This window comes from Rhinoraja longicauda, chromosome 2, assembly GCF_053455715.1.
Source record: "Rhinoraja longicauda isolate Sanriku21f chromosome 2, sRhiLon1.1, whole genome shotgun sequence".
In the NCBI taxonomy this organism is placed as follows: Eukaryota; Metazoa; Chordata; class Chondrichthyes; order Rajiformes; family Arhynchobatidae; genus Rhinoraja; species Rhinoraja longicauda.
The window spans coordinates 3,487,921-3,505,334 of NC_135954.1; the positions used below are offsets into that span (position 1 = coordinate 3,487,921).

A 17,414-nucleotide genomic window follows, 5' to 3' on the forward strand; every position below is an offset into this window, starting at 1 on the left:
AGTTAGTCCCAAAAGCATGACACAAGAAGCAGGAGTAACTCAGCGGGTCAGGCAGCATCTGTGGAGAACATGGATAGGTGACATTTCACAGAGTGCTGGAGTAACTCAGCGGGTCAGGCCGGGACATCCCGTATTTTGGCCTAAATTGGTTTGTCCCGTATGGGACCGCCCTTGTCCCCTATTAGGCCTGGGGGGCGCTGTAGGCCCAGACACTGTAGGCCTGGACACTGTAGGCCCGGACGCTGTAGGCCTGGACACTAGGCCTGGACACTGTAGGCCCGGACGCTGTAGGCCTGGACACTGTAGGCCTGGACACTGTAGGCCTGGACACTGTAGGCCTGGACACTGTAGGCCGGGACACTGTAGGCCCGGACGCTGTAGGCCCGGACACTGTAGGCCTGGACACTGTAGGCCGGGACACTGTAGGCCGGGACGCTGTAGGCCCGGACGCTGTAGGCCCGGACACTGTAGGCCTGGACACTGTAGGCCTGGACACTGTACGCCTGGACACTGTAGGCCCGGACACTGTAGGCCCGGACGCTGTAGGCCTGGACACTGTACGCCTGGACACTGTAGGCCTGGACACTGTAGGCCTGGACGCTGTAGGCCTGGACACTGTACGCCTGGACACTGTAGGCCTGGACACTGTAGGCCTGGACGCTGTAGGTCCCGACAGTGTAGGCCGGGAGGACCGGACGCCGCCTAACGGATGTTGCCTAGCAACCTGACTCCCGGCCTGGGCGGCCGCCATTGGTGGAGTGAGGTCACGCGGGGTGCGGGGCGGTGACGTCACCTTGTCCCTTATTTGGGAGTGAGATCGTTGGCACCCCCTAGTGTTGAGTGAAGCATCAGACATTCCCTTACCTTGATGTCCTGAATGAGTTGTTGTGTGGGCGTGTCGATGGGTGGTTTGGTGTCTATGACGTTTTGCACTGCATTTGCCCATCTGGTGGCTTCATTCAGCAGCTTTGTGTAAAGGCGATAGCAATGCCTGCGGCCATAAATCGTGATGAGTTGTTGTGTGGGCGTGTCGATGGGTGGTTTGGTGTCTATGACGTTTTGCACTGCATTTGCCCATCTGGTGGCTTCATTCAGCAGCTTTGTGTAAAGGCGATAGCAATGCCTGCGGCCATAAATCGTGACGTTCCAGTAACCTGCCAACCCACAACCAAATATGCCATTAAAAACAGAAGTCTCCACCCAAAACGTCACCCATCCCTTCTCTCCAGAGGTGCTGCTTGTCCCGCTCAGTTACTCCAGCTTTTTGAGTAACTCAGCGGGTCAGGCAGCATCTCTGGAGAACATGGATAGGTGACGTTTCACAGAGTGCTGGAGTAACTCAGCGGGTCAGGCAGTGTCTCTGGAGGGAAGGAATGGGTGACGTTTCGGGTCGAGACCCGAGTACAGATGCTCCCCGACTTGCGATACAATACTCCAGATGTGGTCTCACTAGGGCCCTGTACAACTGCAGAAGGACCTCTTTACTCCTAAACTCACATCCTCTTGTTATGAAGGCCAACATGCCATTAGCTTTCTTTACTGTCTGCTGTACCTACAGGCTTACCTTCAGTACCTGCACGCTTACTTTCAGAGGACTATGTCCTCTAGCCTTTGATATTTTCATCCTGGGAAATGGTTCTGAGTGTACCCTGATTGTGCCTGTCATCATTTCATCTACCTTCTCTCAGGTCTCCTCCATGTTCCAGAGAAACCAATCCAAGTCTGTCCAATCTCTCCCGGTAGCTAGCACCCGCTAAACCAGACCTCATTCTGATAAACGTCCTCAGCACCCTTTTCCAGAGAGGTTTACTGGAGTTTAGCTTGGTTTTAGTTTAGAGGTACTGTGTGCAAACAGGCCCTTCAGCCCACTGAGACTGCCCCGACCAACAATCCGTACACTAGCCTTATCCTAGACAATAGACAATAGGTGCAGGAGGAGGCCATTTGGCCCTTCGAGCCAGCACCGCCATTCAATAGACAATAAACAATAGACAATAGACAATAGGTGCAGGAGTAGGCCATTCAGCCCTTCGAGCCAGCACCGCCATTCAATGCGATCATGGCTGATCATTCTCAATCAGTACCCCGTTCCTGCCCTCTCCCCATACCCGTCTGACTCCGCTATCCTTAAGAGCTCTATCTAGCTCTGTCTTGAATGCATTCAGAGAATTGGCCTCCACTGCCTTCTGAGGCAGAGAATTCCACAGATTCACAACTCTCTGACTTAAAAAGTTTTTCCTCATCTCCATTCTAAATGGCCTGCCCCTTATTCTTAAACTGTGGCCCCTTGTTCTGGACCCCCCCAACATTGGGAACATGTTTCCTGCCTCTAACATGTCCAACCCCTTAATAATCTTATACGTTTCGATAAGATCCCCTCTCATCCTTCTAAATTCCAGTGTATACAAGCCTAGTCGCTCCAGTCTTTCAACATACGACAGTCCCGCCATTCCAGGAATTAACCTAACCCGGTAGATACTGGGGATAATTTGCAGAAGCTGTTTAACCCCCACTCCCGCACGTCTTTGGAATGTGGGAGGAAACCGGAGCACCCGGAGAAAACCCACGCGGGTCACGGGGCGAGCGTACGAACTCCGTACTGAGTTTGCACCCGAGGTCAGGATGGACCCCGGGTGTCTGGCGCGGTGAGGCAGCAGCTCTACCCGCTGCGCCACCGTGCCGCCCACAGTAACTTGGGGAGGTCTTGTACATCGACGTATCAGCGTAAATACCACAGAAACAAAACGACGGGGTCATAAGGTCATACGTCTAGGAGCAGAATTAGGCCGTTCGGCCCATCAAGTCTACTCCGCCATTCAATCATGGCTGATCTATCTCTCCCTCCTAACCCCATTCTCCTGCCTTCTCCCCATAACCCCTTTATATGTACCTCTATGTCTAAAAAGTTAAACTAGTTTAATTTAGAAACATAGCAAATAGATGCTGGAGGAGGCCATTTGGCCCTTCGAGCCAGCACCGCCATTCATTGTGATCATGGCTGATCATCCACAATCAGTAACCCGTGCCTGCCTTCTCCCCATATCCCTTGATTCCGCTAGTCCCTAGAGCTCTATCTAAATCTCTTTTAAATCCATCCAGTGAATTGGTCTCCACTGCCCTCTGTGGCAGAGAATTCCACAAATTCACAACTCTCTGGGTATAAAAAGTTTTTTCTCACCTCAGTTTTAATTGGCCTCCCCTTTATTCTTAAACTGTGACTCAACATTGGGAACATTTTCCCTGCATCTAGCTTGAAAATAATTTAGTTTATATATTGTCACGTGTACCGAGGTACAGTGAAAAGCTTTTTTGTTGCGTGCTATCCAGTCGGGGGGAAGACAATACATGATTCCAATCGAGCCGTCCACAGTGTACAGATACAGGGTAAAGGGAATAACGCTTTCTGCAAGATAAAGTCCAGCAAAGTCCGATTAAAGATAGTCCGAGGGTCTCCAATGAGGTAGATGGGAGGTCAGGACCGCTCTCTAGTTGGTGAGAGGACGGTTCAGTTGCCTGATAACAGCCGGGAAGAAACTGCCCCTGAATCTGGAGGTGTGCGTTTTCACACTTCTGTACCTCTTGCCCGATGGGAGAGGGGAGAAGAGGGAGTGGCCGGGGTGAGACTGGTCCTTGATGATGCTGCTGGCCTTGCCGAGGCAGCGTGAGGTGTAGATGGAGTCAGTGGAAGGGAGGTTGGTTTGTGTGATGGTCTGGGCTGCGTCCACAATTCACTGCATTTTCTTGTGGTCTTGGATGGAGCTGTTCCCAAACCAAGTGATGCATCCCGATAAAATGCTTTCTCTGGTAACTCCATGACCATCCCCAGCATCTGCACTGTTTTGCTGATCAAGATTCTATCAATCTCCAACCTAAAAATATCCATTGACTTGGCCTCCCCAGCTTTCTGTGGCAAAGAATTCCACAGATTCACCACCCTCTGACTAAAGTCATAGTCATAGATTCCACTAACCCCTAGAACTCTATCTAACTCTATCTTAAATCCATCCAGTGATTTGGCCTCCACTGCCCTCTGTGGCAGAGAATTCCACAAATTCACAACTCTCTCCCCTTTATTCTAAGACTATGTGTCCCCTGGTTCTGGACTCCCCCAACACTGGGATAATTTTTCCTGCATCTAGCTTGTCCAGTCCTTTTATAATTTTATATGTCTCTATAAGATCCCCCCTCATCCTTGTAAACTCCAGTGAATACAAGCCTCGTCTTTTCAATCTTTCTTCATATGTCAGTCCCGCCATCCCAGGGATCAATCTCGTGAACCTACGCTGCACTGCCTCAATTACAAGGATGTCCTTCCTCAAATTAAGAGACCAAAACTGTACACAATACTCCAGATGTGGTCTTACCCTATACAACTGCAGAAGAACCTCTTTACTCCTATACTGAAATCCTCTTGTTATGAAGGCCAACATGCCATTAGCTTTCTTCACTGCCTGCTGTACCTGCACGCCAACTTTCAGTGACTGGTGTACAAGGACACCCAGGTCTCGCTGCACCTCCCCCTTACCTAACCTAACACCATTGAGATAAAAATCTGCCTCCTTGTTTCTGCCGCCGTTTCTGAGGAAAAACCTTTTCACCCAGAGAGTTGTGAATCTGTGGAATTCTCTGCCACAGAGGGCAGTGGAGGCCAATTCACTGGATGTTTTCAAGAGAGAGTTAGATTTAGCTCTTCGGGCTGAGGGAATCAAGGGGTATGGGGAGAAAGCAAGAACGGGTTACTGATTGTGGATGATCAGCCTTAATCATATTAAATGGTGGTGCTGGCTCAAAGGGCCGAACGGCCTCCTCCTGCACCAATTTTCCACGTTTCCATGTCTCCATGTCTGCATGTTTCTATGTTTACCTGTCTGCATGTTTCTATGTTTACCTGTCTGCATGTCTCCATGTTTCTCTGTTTACCTGTCTGCATGTCTCCATGTGTCTTTGTTTACCTGTCTGCATGTTTCTATGTTTACCTGTCTCAATGTTTCCATGTTTCTATGTTTACCTGTCTCCATGTTTCTATGTTTACCTGTCTCTATGTTTACCTGTCTCCATGTTTACCTGTCTCCATGTGTCTTTGTTTACCTGTCTCCTTGAAGACCTTCTCCTCGGGCTGTAGGACAGAGCAGAGGTTGTTGAGGACCAGGGTCCCCAGCTTGGTCATGTTTCTCTCACACGTCCTGTAGTAATCCAGCGAGTTGTAGGTCAGGACAAACCAACGCTTCTTCACCTTCAGCGAGTTCCCTTTCCCACCGCTTTTCACTTCTTTGTGCAGCCAACCTAACCAGGGACAGCAAGATAGTTTAGTATAGTATAGCGCAGTGTAGTGTAGTGTAGTGTGGTGTAGTGTAGTGCACTGTACTGTAGTATAGTTTAGCATAGTATAGTATAATGTAGTGTAGTGAACTACTGTAGTGTAGTGAAGTATAGTATAGAATGGTATTGTATAGTATAGTTTAGTTCAGGATAGTATAGTATCGTATAGTGCAGTCTTGTATAGTGTAGTATAGTGTAGTATAGTGTAGTATAGTGTAGTATAGTGTAGTATAGTGTAGTATAGTGTAGTATAGTTTAGTTTAGATATGCAGCGCAGAAACAGGCCCTTTCGGCAGCCCAGCGATCCCCACACACTAACACTATCCGACACCCACTAGGGACAATTTTTACATTTACCCAGCCAATTAACCTACAAACTTGTACGTCTTTGGAGTGTGGGAGGAAACCAAAGATCTCAGAGAAAACCCACGCAGGTCACGGGGAGAACGTGCAAACTCCGTACAGACAGCACCCGTAGTCAGGATCGAACCCGGGTCTCCGGCGCTGCATTTGCTGTAAGGCGGCAACTCTACCGCTGCGCCTCCGTATTGTATGGTGTAGTATAGTACAGTTGAGTATAGTTCAGTTTAGCATAGCTCAATTTGGTATAGTTCAGTATAGGTTAGTTTAGTATCGTTTAGTTCAGAATAAATTAGTTTGGTATTGTTTATTGTCGTATAGTTAAGTTTAATATTGTATAGTTTAGTATATAGTTTAGTTTAGTACAGTAATGTCTAGCATAGTTTTGTATAGTTTGCTATAATTATTAAGATTATTAAGGGGTTGGACACGTTAGAGGCAGGAAACATGTTCCCAATGTTGGGGGAGTCCAGAACAAGGGGCCACAGTTTAAGAATAAGGGGTATAAAACTTTTTCAATCAGAGAGTTGTAAATCTGTGGAATTCACTGCTGCAGAAGGCAGTGGAGGCCAATTCTCTGAATGCATTCAAGAGAGAGGTAGATAGAGCTCTTAAGGATAGCGGAGTCAGGGGGTATGGGGAGAAGGCAGGAACGGGATACTGATTGAGAATGATCAGCCATGATCATATTGAATGGTGGTGCTGGCTCGAAGGGCCGAATGGCCTCCTCCTGCACCTATTGTCTATTGTCTATAATTTGGTATAGTTGGTATAGTTTGGTATAGTCCAGTATAATATAGTTCAGTTTAATTTAGTATAGGCTAGTTTGGTATAGTTTAATACAGTATAGATTAGATAGTATAGTTCAGTTGAGAAAAGTGTAGATACTAGTATAGTATATTTAGTATAGTTTATACATAATGGGACGATCGCTGGTTGGCACGGATTGGGTGGGCCGAAGGGCCTATTTTCACACTGTATCTCTATAAGTCTAAAAAAGTAAAGTCAAATTTAAGGCAGCATCTCTGGAGAACATGGATAGGTGACGTTTCACAGAGTGCTGGAGTAACTCAGCGGGTCAGGCAACATCTCTGGAGAACATGGATAGGTGATGTTTCAGAGTGCTGGAGTAACTCAGCGGGTCAGGCAGCATCTGTGGAGAACATGGATAGGTGACGTTTCACAGAGTGCTGGAGTAACTCAGCAGGTCAGGCAGCATCTCTGGGGAACATGGCTAGGTGACGTTTCGGGACAGAACACTTGGCATGGTGTTGGGCACGAACAGTGTGGGCCAAAGGGCGTGTTCCTGTGCGGTACAGTTCTCTGCTCTTACCTCTGACAATGAACTCCTGCCCCTCCACCCTGCTGTCCCCTTTGACCCTCTGCAGTAGCGTTATCCAGTGATGCATCTCCTCAGGCGTGTCCGCGTTGCAGTGCAAAATGCGATTTGCAGTAATGATCACAAACGAGTTGGGTCTGTAACAACAAACGTGCATGAGCTATAGAAACACAGAAACTAGGTGCAGGAGGAGGCCACTCGGCCCTTCCAGCCTGCGCCGCCATTCATTGTGATTATGCCTGATCATCCACAATCAGTAACCCGTGCCTGCCTTCTCCCCATATCCCTTGATTCCACTAGCCCCTAGAGCTCTATCTAACTCTCTTTTAAATCCATCCAGTGAATTGGCCTCCACTGCCCTCTGTGGCAGAGAATTCCAGTTTGTACGTTCTCCCCGTGATCTGCGTGGGTTTTCTCCGAGATCTTCGGTTTCCTTCCACACTCCAAAGACGTGCTGGTTTGTAGGTTAATTGGCTTGGTGTAAAGTGTAAATTGTCCCTAGTGTGTGTAGGATAATGATAATGTGCGGGAATCGCTGTTTGGTGCGGTCTCGATGGGCCAAAGGGCCTGTTTCCGTGCTGTATCTCTAAACCAAACTAAAGTCTACTCCACGATTCAATCATGGCTGATCTATGCCTCCTCCCCATAACCCCCGACACCCGTACTAATGAAGAATCTATCGATCCATTAACTTGGCCTCCACAGTCGTCTGTGGCAATGAATTCCACAGATTCACCACCTTCTGACTAAAGAAATTCCTCCTCATCTCCTTTCTAAAGGTATGTCCTTATATACTGAGGCTGTGCCCTCTAGTCCTAGACTCTCCCACTAGTGGAAACATCCTCTCCACATCCACTCTATCCAGGCCGCTCACTATTCGGTAAGTTTCAATGAGGTCCCCCCTCATCCTTCTAAACTCCAGTGAGTACAGGCCCAGTGCCCACAAACGCTCATCATATGTTAACCCACGCATTCCTGGGATCATTCTTGTAAACCTCCTCTGGACCCTCTCCAGAGCCAGCACATCCTTCCTCAGTAGAGTTGCCAACTATCTCAATCCCAAATAAGGAACAAGGTGACGTCACCGCCCCGCGCCCCACGTGACCTCACCCAGTCAGCGGCCACGTGCTCCCGCTCCACAAACGGTGGCCGCCCGGGCCGGGAGGCGGGTTGCTACGCAACCTCCATTAGGATGGCACCCGGTCCTCTGGGCCTACACTGTCCGGACCTACAGCGGCCTCCAGGCCTACAGTGTCCGGACCTACACTGTCCGGGCCTACACTGTCCAGGCCTACACTGTCCGGGCCTACACTGTCCTGGCCAACAGCTTCTGGGCCTACACTGTCTGGGCCTACACTGTCCGGACCTACACTGTCCGGACCTACACTGTCCGGACCTACACTGTCCGGGCCTACACTGTCCGGGCCTACAGCTTCTGGGCCTACAGCGCCCCCTGGGCCTAATACGGGACAAGGGCGGTCCCGTACGGGACAAACTAATTTAGCCCAAAATACGGGACAGTTGGCAACCCTGTTCCTCAGATTTTCGGGCTTTAAGATTATCACAAGGGTAAAGATCGGACAGAGAGGAGTGAGCTGGCAGGCCGGACGTTTTACTTTCATATAAAACCTTCTGATGTTTGGTAAAAATAGTGCAATTCGTCCCCATTGCAGTGGGAAATACTGGACACCGCCCTGCAATGTCACAGGCCAAGAGTGTCTGGAAACACCACTCAAAACATAAACAAACACGTCACCTGTCAGGGCTGTCCGACGCACACACAGAGTCTATCACACCCACGTCCAATGTACCCTGGAGAGAGGGAGAGAGGGAGAGGGGGAGAGAGAGGGGGAGAGAGAGAGGGAGGGGGAGGGAGAGAGAGGGGGAGGGAGAGAGAGAGAGAGAGAGGGAGAGGGGGAGAGAGAGAGGGGGAGAGAGAGAGGGGAGAGAGGGAGAGAGAGGGGGAGGGGGAGAAGGAGAGAGAGAGAGAGAGAGAGAGAGAGAGAGAGAGAGAGAGAGAGAGAGAGAGAGAGAGAGAGAGAGAGAGAGAGAGAGAGAGAGAGAGAGAGAGAGAGAGAGAGAGAGAGAGAGAGAGAGAGAGAGAGAGAGAGAGAGAGAGAGAGAGAGAGAGAGAGGAAAAGTAGGACCAAAACAAGGAGAGCAAAAAGAGGAGAAATGGAGGGAGAGGGAGAGAAAGAGGGAAATGGGAAGAGAGGGAGAAAGAGAGAAAGAGGGAGATTGAACAGAGCAAGGAGAAAGGAGAGAGAAAGAGGGAGAGGGGGGGAGAAGAGAGAGGGAAAGGGAGAAAGAGAAAGGAGAGCGAAAGGAATGAAAGAAAATGGAGAGGGTAAGAGGGAGAAAGAGGGTAGAGAAAGGGAGAGAGGGAGTGAGAGGGAGACAGAGAGGGGAGAGAAAGGAAAGAGAAAGGAAAGAGAAAGGAGAGAGGATGAGGGAAAGAGGAAGAGAAAGAGAGAGAAGGGGAAAGTAGAGAAGATGGAGGGCGAAAGGAGAAAGAGAATGAAGGGAGAAAAGGAGGGAGAGAAAGAGGAAAAGGGAGAGAGAGGGATAGAGAACAGCAGAGAGTGAAAGAGAGAAAGAGAAAAAGGAGAGAGAGAGAGAGAGATTTTAATAAAATTAAGCATCGATACTGAACATTTTGACTAAGGCTATTATAAAATCACTAAGTAATTATACACCTTATGATCAATATAGTTTCAGTTCGATTGTTGATTTGAAAAATCATGTCACTAAAGGTGAGCCTGAGAGAGTGGCTGCCGTGGGAGCGGAGAGACAGAGGCGGTCACGGTGGCGCAGCGGTAGAGTTGCCGCCTTACAGCGAATGCAGCGCCGGAGACCCGGGTTCCATCCCGACTACGGGCGCCGTCTGTACGGAGTTTGTACGTTCTCCCCGTGACCTGCGTGGGTTTTCTCCGAGATCTCCGGTTTCCTCCCACACTCCAAAGACGTGCGTACGGGTTTGTAGGTTAATTGGCTTGGTAAATGTAAAAAAAAGTTGTCCCTAGTGGGTGTAGGATGGTGTTAGTGTGCGGGGATCGCTGGGCGGCGCCGACCCGGTGGGCCGAAAGGGCCTGCTTCCGCGCTGTATCTCTAAACAAAACTAAACTAAACAGAGGGTTGTGGCAACTCTGTCCGCTTGGGCCTGTGGTCCCACACTAGGGGTGAGATGGGTTTAGTTTAGTTTAGTTTAGATTAGATTTTTAATTTCGAGATACAATGAGGAAACAGGCCCTTCTGCCCACCGGGTCCGCACCGGCCAGCGATCCCCGCACACTAACACTGTCCTGCACCCACTAGGGACAATTTACATGTACACCAAGACAATTAACCTACAAACCTGCACGTCTTTGGAGTGAGGGAGGAAACCGGAGCACCCGGAGAAAACCCACGCGGGTCACTGGGTGAACATACAAACTCCATACAGACAGCACCCGTAGTCAGGATGGAACCCGGGTCCCTGGCGCTGTGAGGCAGCAACTCTACCGCTGCGCCACCGTGCCGCCCAGGTGCCAGGGGTTATGGGGAGAAGGCAGGAGAATGGGGTTGTGAGGAAAAGATAAATCAGCCATGATTGAATAGCGGAGTACATAGAAACATAGAAAATAGGTGCAGGAGGAGGCCATTTGGCCCTTCGAGCCAGCACCACCATTCATTGTGATCATGGCTGATCATCCACAATCAGTAACCCGTGCCTGCCTTCTCCCCATATCCCTTGATTCCGCTAGCCCCTAGAGCTCTATCTAACTCTCTTTTAAATTCATCCAGCGAATTGGCCTCCACTGCCCTCTGTGGCAGAGAATTCCACAAATTCACAACTCTCTGGGTGAAAAAGTTTTTTTTCTCACCTCAGTTTTAAATGGGCTCCCCTTTATTCTTGGACTGTGTCCCTGGTTCTGGACTCCCCCAACATTGGAAACATTTTTCTTGCATCTGGCTTGTCCAGTCCTTTTATAATTTTATACGTTTCCATAAGATCCCCTCTCATCCTTTAAATTCTAGTGAATACAAGCCCAATTTTTCCAATCTTTTCTCATTTGACAGTCCCGCCATCCCGAGGATTAACCTGGTGAACCTACGCTGCATTGCCTCAATAGCAAGGATGTCCTTCCTCAAATTAGGAGACCAAAACTGCACACAATACTCCAGATGTGGTCTCCAGGGCCCTGTACAACTGCAGAAGGTTCTCTTTACTCCTATACTCAAATCATCTCATTATGAAGGCCAACATGCCATTAGCTTTCTTCACTGCCTGCTGTACCTGCATGTTGACTCAATGGGTGGAATGGCCTAATTCTGCTAATACACCAATCAGCCAAAACATTATGCCCACCTGCCTAATATGCTGTTGGTCCTCCGTGTGCAGCCCCATACGCAGCAGGGTGCGATGCACTGTGTATTGTGACACATTCCTCCCGTGACCACCATTAACATTTTCTGTGACTTGTGCCACAGTCGACCTTCTGTCGGTTCGGACCAGACGGGATAGCCTTCGTTGCCCTCGCGCATCGATGAGCCTTGGGCGCCCAACACCCTGTCTGTCGCCGGTTTGTGGTTTGTCCCTCCTCGGACCACTGTCGGTCGGTACTCACCACTGCTGACCGGGAGCACCCCACAAGCCTTGCCGTTTCAGAGATGCTCTGACCCAGTCGTCTGGCCACAACAATTTGGCCCTTGTCAAAGTGGCTCAGGTCTTTACTCCTGCCCATTTCTCCTGCATCCAACACATCAACTTCAAGAATTGACTGTTCACTTGCTGCCTAATATATCCCACCCCTTGACAGGTGCCATTGTAACAAGATAATCGATGTTATTCACTTGGCCTGTCAGTGGCCGTGATGTTATTCACTTGGCCTGTCAGTGGCCGTGATGTTATTCACTTGGCCTGTCAGTGGCCGTGATGTTATTCACTTGGCCTGTCAGTGGCCGTGATGTTTTGGCTGATCGGTGTGTATGAGGTTCTGAAGGGCTGACGTAATTGGAAGACAAGAGGTACTCACCGCTGCATTGTGGGGGTTTGCCTGTTCATCATGTAGCTCCTTTATCTCCTGCTCCGTTGACGAATGGACCTGGCTGAGGATGCTGAACCACTGACTGCACCAAAGAACAGGCCAAGAGATGTCAACCAGGAGATGCCTCTCACCATCCCCACTCTCAGCCTCCCTCACCCGACCCCTCAACCCACACCGGGAGTTCATTTACTTCATTATTGTCACCGAGATACACAAAGTGATGCTGTGTGGAAACAGGCCCTTCGGCCCAACTTGCCCACAGCGGCCAACAATGTCCCATCTACTCCTTTTGCTCTGGTATTTTATTTCACTCACATGTTTAAACTGTAATGTTGTATTCTCAATGTTTTAATGCTTTATGTTTTATTCTTAATTGTTTAGACAATAGACAATAGGTGCAGGAGGAGGCCATTCGGCCCTTCGAGCCAGCACCGCCATTCATTGTGATCATGGCTGATCATTCTCAATCAGTACCCCGTTCTTGCCTTCTCCCCATACCCCCTGACTCCGCTATCCTTAAGAGCTCTATCTATCTCTCTCTTGAGTGCATTCAGAGAATTGGCCTCCACTGCCTTCTGAGGCAGAGAATTCCACAGAGGATAGCGGGACTAGGGTAGCTGGGACATTGTTGGCCGGTGTGGGTGAGTTGGGCCGATGGGCCTGTTTCCACACTGCGTGACTCTATGACTCTATGACCCCCGTGCTAAATCAAGCTCTGTGAATCTGTCTGAAGGGTCCCGACCAAAGACATTGCCTGTCCGTTTCCCTGTACACTGTCACACCCAGCGATCTTTCAGATGCAACCGAGATGAACATTAAATCATGTACCTGGCATCCTCAGCAGTATCGGCAATAAGGTAGTAGACTCGGTCATCAACCACGATGTTCATTCCGTTCTCCTTGCCCGCGTTATCGATGATTTCTCTGAAAGTGGAAAAGGAATCGCAGAGATCAGTAATAACAAAACGGGGCGGCTCGGTGGCGCAGCGGTAGAGTTGCTGCCTCACAGCGCCGGAGACCCAAGTTCGATCCCGACTACGGGCGCTGTCTGTACGGGGTTTGTACGTTCTCCTCGTGACCTGCGTGGGTTTTCTCCAGGTGCTCCGGTTTCCTCCCACACTCCAAAGACGTGCAAGTTTGTAGGTTAATTGGCTTGGTATAATTGTAAAACTGTCCCTGGTGTGTGTAGGTTAGTGTTAATGTGCAGGGATCGCTGGTCGGTGCAGACTCATTGGGCAGAAGGGCCTGTTTCTGAGCTGTATCTCTAAACTAAACTAAACTAAACTAAAGATATGATAATAAAGTATCAATCAATCGAATTTGGGACAGACACAGATCGCTGGAGTAACTCAGCGGGTCAGGCAGCATCTGTGGAGAACGTGGATAGGTGACGTTTCACAGAGTGCTGGAGTAACTCAGCGGGTCAGGCAGCATCTGTGGAGAACATGGATAGGTGACGTTTCACAGAGTGCTGGAGTAACTTAGCGGGTCAGGCAGCATCTGTGGAGAACGTGGATAGGTGACGTTTCACAGAGTGCTGGAGTAACTTAGCGGGTCAGGCAGCATCTGTGGAGAACGTGGATAGGTGACGTTTCACAGAGTGCTGGAGTAACTCAGCGGGTCAGGCAGCACCTCTGAAGAAAAGGAATGGGTGACGTTTTGTGTCGAGACCCTTCTTCAGACTGAGTCAGGGGAGAGGGAAACGAGAGACATAGACGGTGATGTAGAGAGATATAGAACAAATGAATGAAAGATACGCACAAAAGTAACGATGATGTTAGCTGTGGGCTAGGTGAAAACGAGTTGCAGACAATGAGGCTAAGCAAGATGCGTTTGTACCTTGTCCAATGATTCAGGTGGGGGAGGGACAGAGAGAGAGGGGATGCAAGGTTATTTGAACATAGACACAAAACGCTGGAGTAACTCAGCGGGACAGGCATCTTCTTTGGATAGAAGGAATGGGTGACGATTCAGGTCGAGACCCTTCTTCTCTGAAGACCTCTGAAGAAGATGCTGCCTGTCCCGCTGAGTTACTCCACCAATTTGTGCCTATCTTCCATGTAAACCAGCACCTACACAGGGTCATTTTAGTTTAGTTTAGTTTAGCTTAGAGATACGGCGCGGAAACAGGCCCTTCAGCCCACCGGGTCCGCGCCGACCAGCGATCCCCGCACACTAACACCATCCTACACCCACTAGAGACAATTTTTACATTTATACCGAGCCAATTAACCTACAAACCTGCACTTCTTTGGAGTGTGGGGGGAAACCGAAGATCTCAGAGAAAACCCACGCAGGTCACGGGGAGAACGTACAAACTCCGTACAGACAGCGCCCGCAGTTGGGATGAAACCCGGGTCTCCGGCGCTGCATTCGCTGTAAGGCGGCAAATCTGCCGCTGCGCCACCCCGTGACTGCCCGAGTTGAAGTTGGGGCCGGGGTGCTTGGGGCGGTGCGAGGCAGGGGCACATAGAAACATAGAAACATAGAAACATAGAAACATAGAAAATAGGTGCAGGAGTAGGCCATTCGGCCCTTCGAGCCTGCACCGCCATTCAATATGATCATGGCTGATCATCCAACTCAGTATCCCGTACCTGCCTTCTCTCCATACCCCCTGATCCCTTTAGCCACAAGGGCCACATCTAACTCCCTCTTAAATATAGCCAATGAACTGGCCTCAACTACCTTCTGTGGCAGAGAATTCCACAGATTCACCATTCTCTGTGTGAAAAAAAACCTTCTCATCTCGGTCCTAAAAGACTTCCCCCTTACCCTTAAACTGTGACCCCTGGTTCTGGACTTCCCCAACATCGGGAACAATCTTCCTGCATCTAGTCTGTCCAACCCCTTAAGAATTTTGTAGGTTTCTATAAGATCCCCCCTCAATCTTCTAAATTCCAGCGAGTACAAGCCGAGTCTACCCAGTCTTTCTTCATATGAAAGTCCTGCCATCCCAGGAATCAATCTGGTGAACCTTCTCTGTACTCCCTCTATGGCAAGAATGTCTTTCCTCAGATTAGGAGACCAAAACTGTACGCAATACTCCAGGTGCGGTCTCACCAATGCCCTGTACAACTGCAGCAGAACCTCCCTGCTCCTATACTCAAATCCCCTCGCTATGAATGCCAACATACCATTCGCTTTCTTCACTGCCTGCTGCACCTGCATGCCTACTTTCAATGACTGGTGTACCATGACACCCAGGTCTCGTTGCATCTCCCCTTCTCCTAATCGGCCACGGGGATAACATACAAACTCAATAGACAATAGACAATAGACAATAGGTGCAGGGGTAGGCCATTCGGCCCTTCGAGCCAGCACCGCCATTCAATGTGATCATGGCTGATCATTCTCAATCAGTACCCCGTTCCTGCCTTCTCCCCATACCCCCTGACTCCGCTATCCTTAAGAGCTCTATCTAGCTCTCTCTTGAATGTATTCAGAGAATTGGCCTCCACTGCCCTCTGAGGCAGAGAATTCCACAGATTCACAACTCTCTGACTAAAAAAGTTTTTCCTCATCTCTGTTCTAAATGGCCTACCCCTTATTCTTAAACTGTGGCCCCTGGTTCTGGACTCCCCAACATTGGGAACATGTTTCCTGCCTCTAACATGTCCAACCCCTTAATAATCTTATACGTTTCGATAAGATCCCCTCTCATCCTTCTAAATTCCAGTGTATACAAGCCTAGTCGCTCCAGTCTTTCAACATATGACAGTCCCGCCATTCCGGGAATTAACCTAGTAAACCTACGCTGCACGCCCTCAATAGCAAGAATATCCTTCCTCAAATTTGGAGACCAAAACTGCACACAGTACTCCAGGTGCAGTCTCACTAGGGCCCTGTACAACTGCAGAAGGACCTCTTTGCTCCTATACTCAACTCCGTACAGACAGCGCCCGCAGTCGGGATGGAACCCGGGTCTCCGGCGCTGCATTCGCTGTAAGGCGGCAACTCTACCGCTGTGCCACGGTGACCGCCCGAATTGACGTTGGGGCCGGGGTGTGTGTGGGGTGTGTGGGGTGTGTGTGGGATGTGTGGGGTGTGTGGGGTGTGTGGGGTGTGTGTGGGGTGTGTGGGGTGTGTGGGGTGTGTGTGTGGTGTGTGGGGTGTGTGTGTGGGGTGTGTGGGGTGTGTGGGGTGTGCGCGGTGTGTGGGGCGCTGTGAGCCAGTGGCACTACCCGCTGCGCCCTGGTTACCTGGCGGCTCTGATGTCGATGGTCCCCTTCTGCTTCTCCTCGCTGTCGTTCTCGAAGTAAGCCAGCTGCCCCTCCCTCAGCACGAACCAGCGGCGTTTCCAATTCCTGCGGGAGAGCGTGGAGGTGCCACCTCCTTTCTTCAGCAGCCAGCCTTGCTTCAGCGCCTCCTGCTTGGAGCGGTACCACATGAAGGTCTCGTCCTTCAGCACGCACCAACGCCGCTTCCACGTGTTGATCAAACCCCCTGCAAAGCACACACGCCGGAGCTGCGTTTACTTCACACAACGTAGACGTAACATGGACTTATACACACGCCCATCAGCCAAAACATTATGACCACCTGGCCTCATATGCTGTTAGGCCCACGCTGAGGGTCGATCGCCCGTTCATACTAGTTCTAAGTTATCCCACTCCAACAGTTTAGTTTAGAGATACATCGCGGAAACAGGCCCTGTGTTCCACCGAGACCGCGCCGACCGGTGATCTTCGCACATTAACAAAGCCAATTAACCTACAAATCTGTACATTCTGTGGGATTCTCTGCCTCAGAAGGCAGTGGAGGCCAATTCTCTGAATGCATTCAAGAGAGAGCTTGATAGAGCTCTTAAGGATAGCGGAGTCAGGGGGTATGGGGAGAAGGCAGGAACGGGGTACTGATTGAGAATGATCAGCCATGACCACATTGAATGGCGGTGCTGGCTCGAAGGGCCGAATGGCCTCCTCCTGCACCTATTGTCTATTGTACATCTTTGGAAACTGGAGCACCCGGAGAAAACCCACGCAGGTCACGGGGAGAACGTGCAAACTCCGTACAGACAGCACCCGTAGTCAGGATGGATCCCGGGTCTCTGGCGCTGTGAGGCAGCACCACCGTGCTGCCCTTCACACTAGGGAACAATTTACAGAGGCTATTTAATCTACAAACACGCGCATCTAAGGATTAGTTTATTAACCATATAACCATATAACAACTACAGCATGGAAACAGGCCCGTTCGGCCCTACCAGTCCACGCCGACCACTTTCTCTGACCTAGTCTCATCTACCTGCTCTCAGACCATAACCCTCCAATCCCCTCCTATCCATATACCTATCCAATTTACACTTAAATAATAAAATCGAGCCAGCCTCCACCACTTCCACCGGAAGCCCATTCCATACAGCCACC

At 49.9% G+C, this 17,414-nt stretch overlaps 1 protein-coding gene across 1 annotated transcript in view; it reads right to left on the reverse strand.

Moving 5' to 3' along the window:
• Positions 1-17,414, reverse strand: part of myo10 (myosin X) — a 200,360-nt gene that overhangs the window by 24,751 nt on the left and 158,195 nt on the right. The window contains exons 28-35 of the mRNA XM_078426665.1: positions 16,248-16,491; positions 12,874-12,969; positions 12,034-12,127; positions 8,775-8,830; positions 7,013-7,155; positions 5,089-5,283; positions 1,124-1,154; positions 865-991 (exon numbers count right to left, since the gene is read on the reverse strand). Of these exons, the coding sequence (XP_078282791.1) occupies positions 865-991; positions 1,124-1,154; positions 5,089-5,283; positions 7,013-7,155; positions 8,775-8,830; positions 12,034-12,127; positions 12,874-12,969; positions 16,248-16,491 (986 nt within the window). The remainder of the gene's footprint in view (positions 1-864; positions 992-1,123; positions 1,155-5,088; positions 5,284-7,012; positions 7,156-8,774; positions 8,831-12,033; positions 12,128-12,873; positions 12,970-16,247; positions 16,492-17,414) is intronic.